Source organism: Castanea sativa, chromosome 8, assembly GCF_040712315.1.
Source record: "Castanea sativa cultivar Marrone di Chiusa Pesio chromosome 8, ASM4071231v1".
In the NCBI taxonomy this organism is placed as follows: domain Eukaryota; kingdom Viridiplantae; phylum Streptophyta; class Magnoliopsida; order Fagales; family Fagaceae; genus Castanea; species Castanea sativa.
In genome coordinates this window covers 27911100-27913948 of record NC_134020.1, presented here as the reverse complement: position 1 = coordinate 27913948, position 2849 = coordinate 27911100, and the positions used below count along the sequence as shown (strand labels likewise).

Here is a 2849-nt window from a genome sequence, read left to right as displayed (position 1 = left end):
ATATATATATACGGTACAATTCTAGGAGATCTATACTGCTTTGAAACTTTTATAGCAAACAATACTTTTCTAGATTATGGATTTGGATTGAGGAATCTGGATTGTGGTTCTTAGGGTACTAGTGAATTATGGTAACTCCACTTAAATAAAATAAAATAAAAAAGGTGAATTATGGTAAATCTGTGACAATCAGACCACATGCTCATATAAGTTTTCCACTTCAACTTCATTAAGGTTAATTCTATAGGTTATCTTATCCTTTTTTTTATTGCTAAGTTACACGCACCTAACAAGACTTGAACCACAGACTCATCCTCCACCTAGAACTTATAGAGGGAGAAGGCGCCAATTGAGCTACAGCTTATTAGCTTATCTTATCTTTGATCTTTGATGTCCCTTTAAGAATCAGCAATCAAATATGAAAAAAGAAATGGTCAAAGGTCAGTATTGTCTTTTGCATCCAATGATTTTCACTCTTCCGTGCATTCAACTAGTCCTTTATAAAATTAATTTCCTGAGGCCCCACCAAGTATTGAGTTCAAGCCCAATTCCACAGCCATAAACACAATGCAAGCTGGGTAGACCATGGTTAAGCTCACTCAATTTATGACCAAAATTCTTGTTGTAGAGCAGTTAAGCCCTGCTTGACCTGTACCTCAATGGCGCCAATTGATCAAAGCTTGTTTCTTAAGTGTGTCTCGCTTACTCTTACATTACTTTAGCAAGCACACCAAAGCTTACACAACGCACTTATAGAGACTTCAGACGTAATAGTAATTGCTAGCACATGTCCAAGTGAAACTGAAGAACTGTAAGAACTCAAAAGGCATAGAACAGAGAAGACCCATAGCCATTTGCTGTCTGCAATCTTGTAGGTAATGTAAGGTATGTCAATAAATAAGGGCAACATTAAAAAATGATAAGCCTACCTCGTAATCACAATCCAGCCAAGCTAGTACATTTCAAGGAACAAAAACTAACGCAACAAGAGAGATAGTAAAACTTGTAAATAATATAGAAACAGGCTTAACAAAAATGAATGAACAGTAATAAACATCCAACAGAAATGTGCATCTGTTATATAGAATCTGACATTTTCCATTTCCATTTAAAAACTCAAGTACTTGAATCCAACATATCAATCAGAAAAAACCCAACATTAACAACAGCATTCCTGAGTATTAACTAATAAATAAAAGGAATAAACTTGTATCTAACTCTAGTTGCATACTCCATATACCTCTCACCAAATGTCTCAACCATCAAAGCCTCTTCAAGTTTTGCCTTCTGCTCATAGTAAAACAAACAAACTGCTGCAACAAACAGCAAGCTCAAAGGTGCTCGAAGTGCAACACAGAAAGTAGCAAACAGTAGCATTGTAGACGAATATATTGGATGACGGACCCAACGATAAGGCCCAAACTGCACCACAGCAGTTGGCACAACCACCTTTTCTGAATACTTTGCAAGATACAACGTCGAATTATACTGCATTAACATTGTCAATATTATCAAAATCCAAACCCCCACATTTGTCCACCCTCCAGGAATGCGGTGCAGCTCAGGCCCTTCAAATGCAGCCAACCAGTGCCCAACCATAACTCCAACACAAAACAAAAGGCGATACCACTTGGGTGGGTTCACATCCCACTTGGGATCATGTGGACGAGCATAGTAATCGCCATATAACCTTTTCCTTACACTAACATTGAAGAAAAAGAAATAATGGTATACAAAGAAGAACACAAAAGGCCAACCTTCAAGATAGCCACTGAAATGGGCTGGTGGGACAAGAGTGAGCCAAGTAAACGTGGAAGTAACAATGGCAAGTTGCTCAAATATGTTTGCTTCACCAAGTAAATGCTTGCGAAAGCTATATAACCCGTAAATCGCAAGCGCTATTGCCACAAACCATGGCCAGAACAACCATGTCCAGCTGAAGTACATCCAGAAAAAGGGGTTGAATAGCATATTTACAGTCCATTTTGTGGCTGCAACGGCAATGGATAAGACCCCAGACCACTTCACAACATCAATAGGAGTTAACTGAGAAAGGGTCTTCTTCAACGAATCAAGTGAGAGGTTTTTGAGGGGTTTTAGCAATGGGTTCTGAGAATCCGAGCTAGTAGTGTTGGAATATGAGCATTTGAGAGGAGTCAACAAATGGGTTTTTGTTCTTGTCGGTGAAAATGCTAATGGGCTTGCATTAAATTGCCAATGTGATGGTGGTTTGATGGGTTTAAGACTTTGGTGGCGCTGATAATTGGTGCTTGGCAAGTGTTTGTTGAAAGGTCTGAAAGAGAGTTTGTTGTTTGTGAGTGTTATACCAAAAGGGAGGGTTTTTGAGTGGAGGACAATTGAGCTGGCTTCCATGGTTGATTGAGGCAAAACAGCAATGAATTTCTACGACAATTTAGCAAATAAGTTGAGCGGAGCATTGCCTTGAATAGAAAATGAAGCAAATGCAAATGCGGAAGAGATTCATGTTCTTCTGTGTCAGTCACTGTGTCGTCGACAATGTGTAAGGCTTCTTTTTTTGTGGGTCTTGACTTTTGAGTTTTGACGACATTTCGGTTCGATGGGTATTTGGGTTTTGATTATATGTGGGTTAATTGGGCCCAGCCCATCTTAGTAATGGCAAAAGTTTGAGTTTTAGTTATGACCGGTTATGTTAAGGAAAATAAGTAAATAACCTCTTTTTTTTTTTTTTTTTTGGATAAGTTAAGGAATGCCTAAGAGTTTTTTTTTTTTTTTTTGATAACACCTTAGAGTATTGGTTTATGAACTATTTGTAGAAACATTTTATAGAATAATGCTAAAATAATTAAATTTTTTGACAGTTTTTTATA

The 2849-nt window shown here is 37.7% G+C and overlaps 1 protein-coding gene across 1 annotated transcript; it reads right to left on the bottom strand.

The window, feature by feature from the left end:
- Positions 1-1075: 1075 nt before the first annotated feature.
- LOC142606817 (uncharacterized) lies at positions 1076-2566 on the bottom strand. The gene has a single exon (XM_075778166.1). The coding sequence runs from the start codon at positions 2371-2373 to the stop codon at positions 1186-1188; it is 1188 nt and encodes a 395-aa protein (XP_075634281.1). The 5' UTR covers positions 2374-2566; the 3' UTR covers positions 1076-1185.
- Between the last annotated feature and the right edge of the window lie 283 nt (positions 2567-2849).

Bases quoted from the DNA above. Each gene is read 5' to 3' on its own strand.
- LOC142606817 (XM_075778166.1), bottom strand. From the start codon at position 2,373: ATGGAAGCCAGCTCAATTGTCCTCCACTCAAAAACCCTCCCTTTTGGT.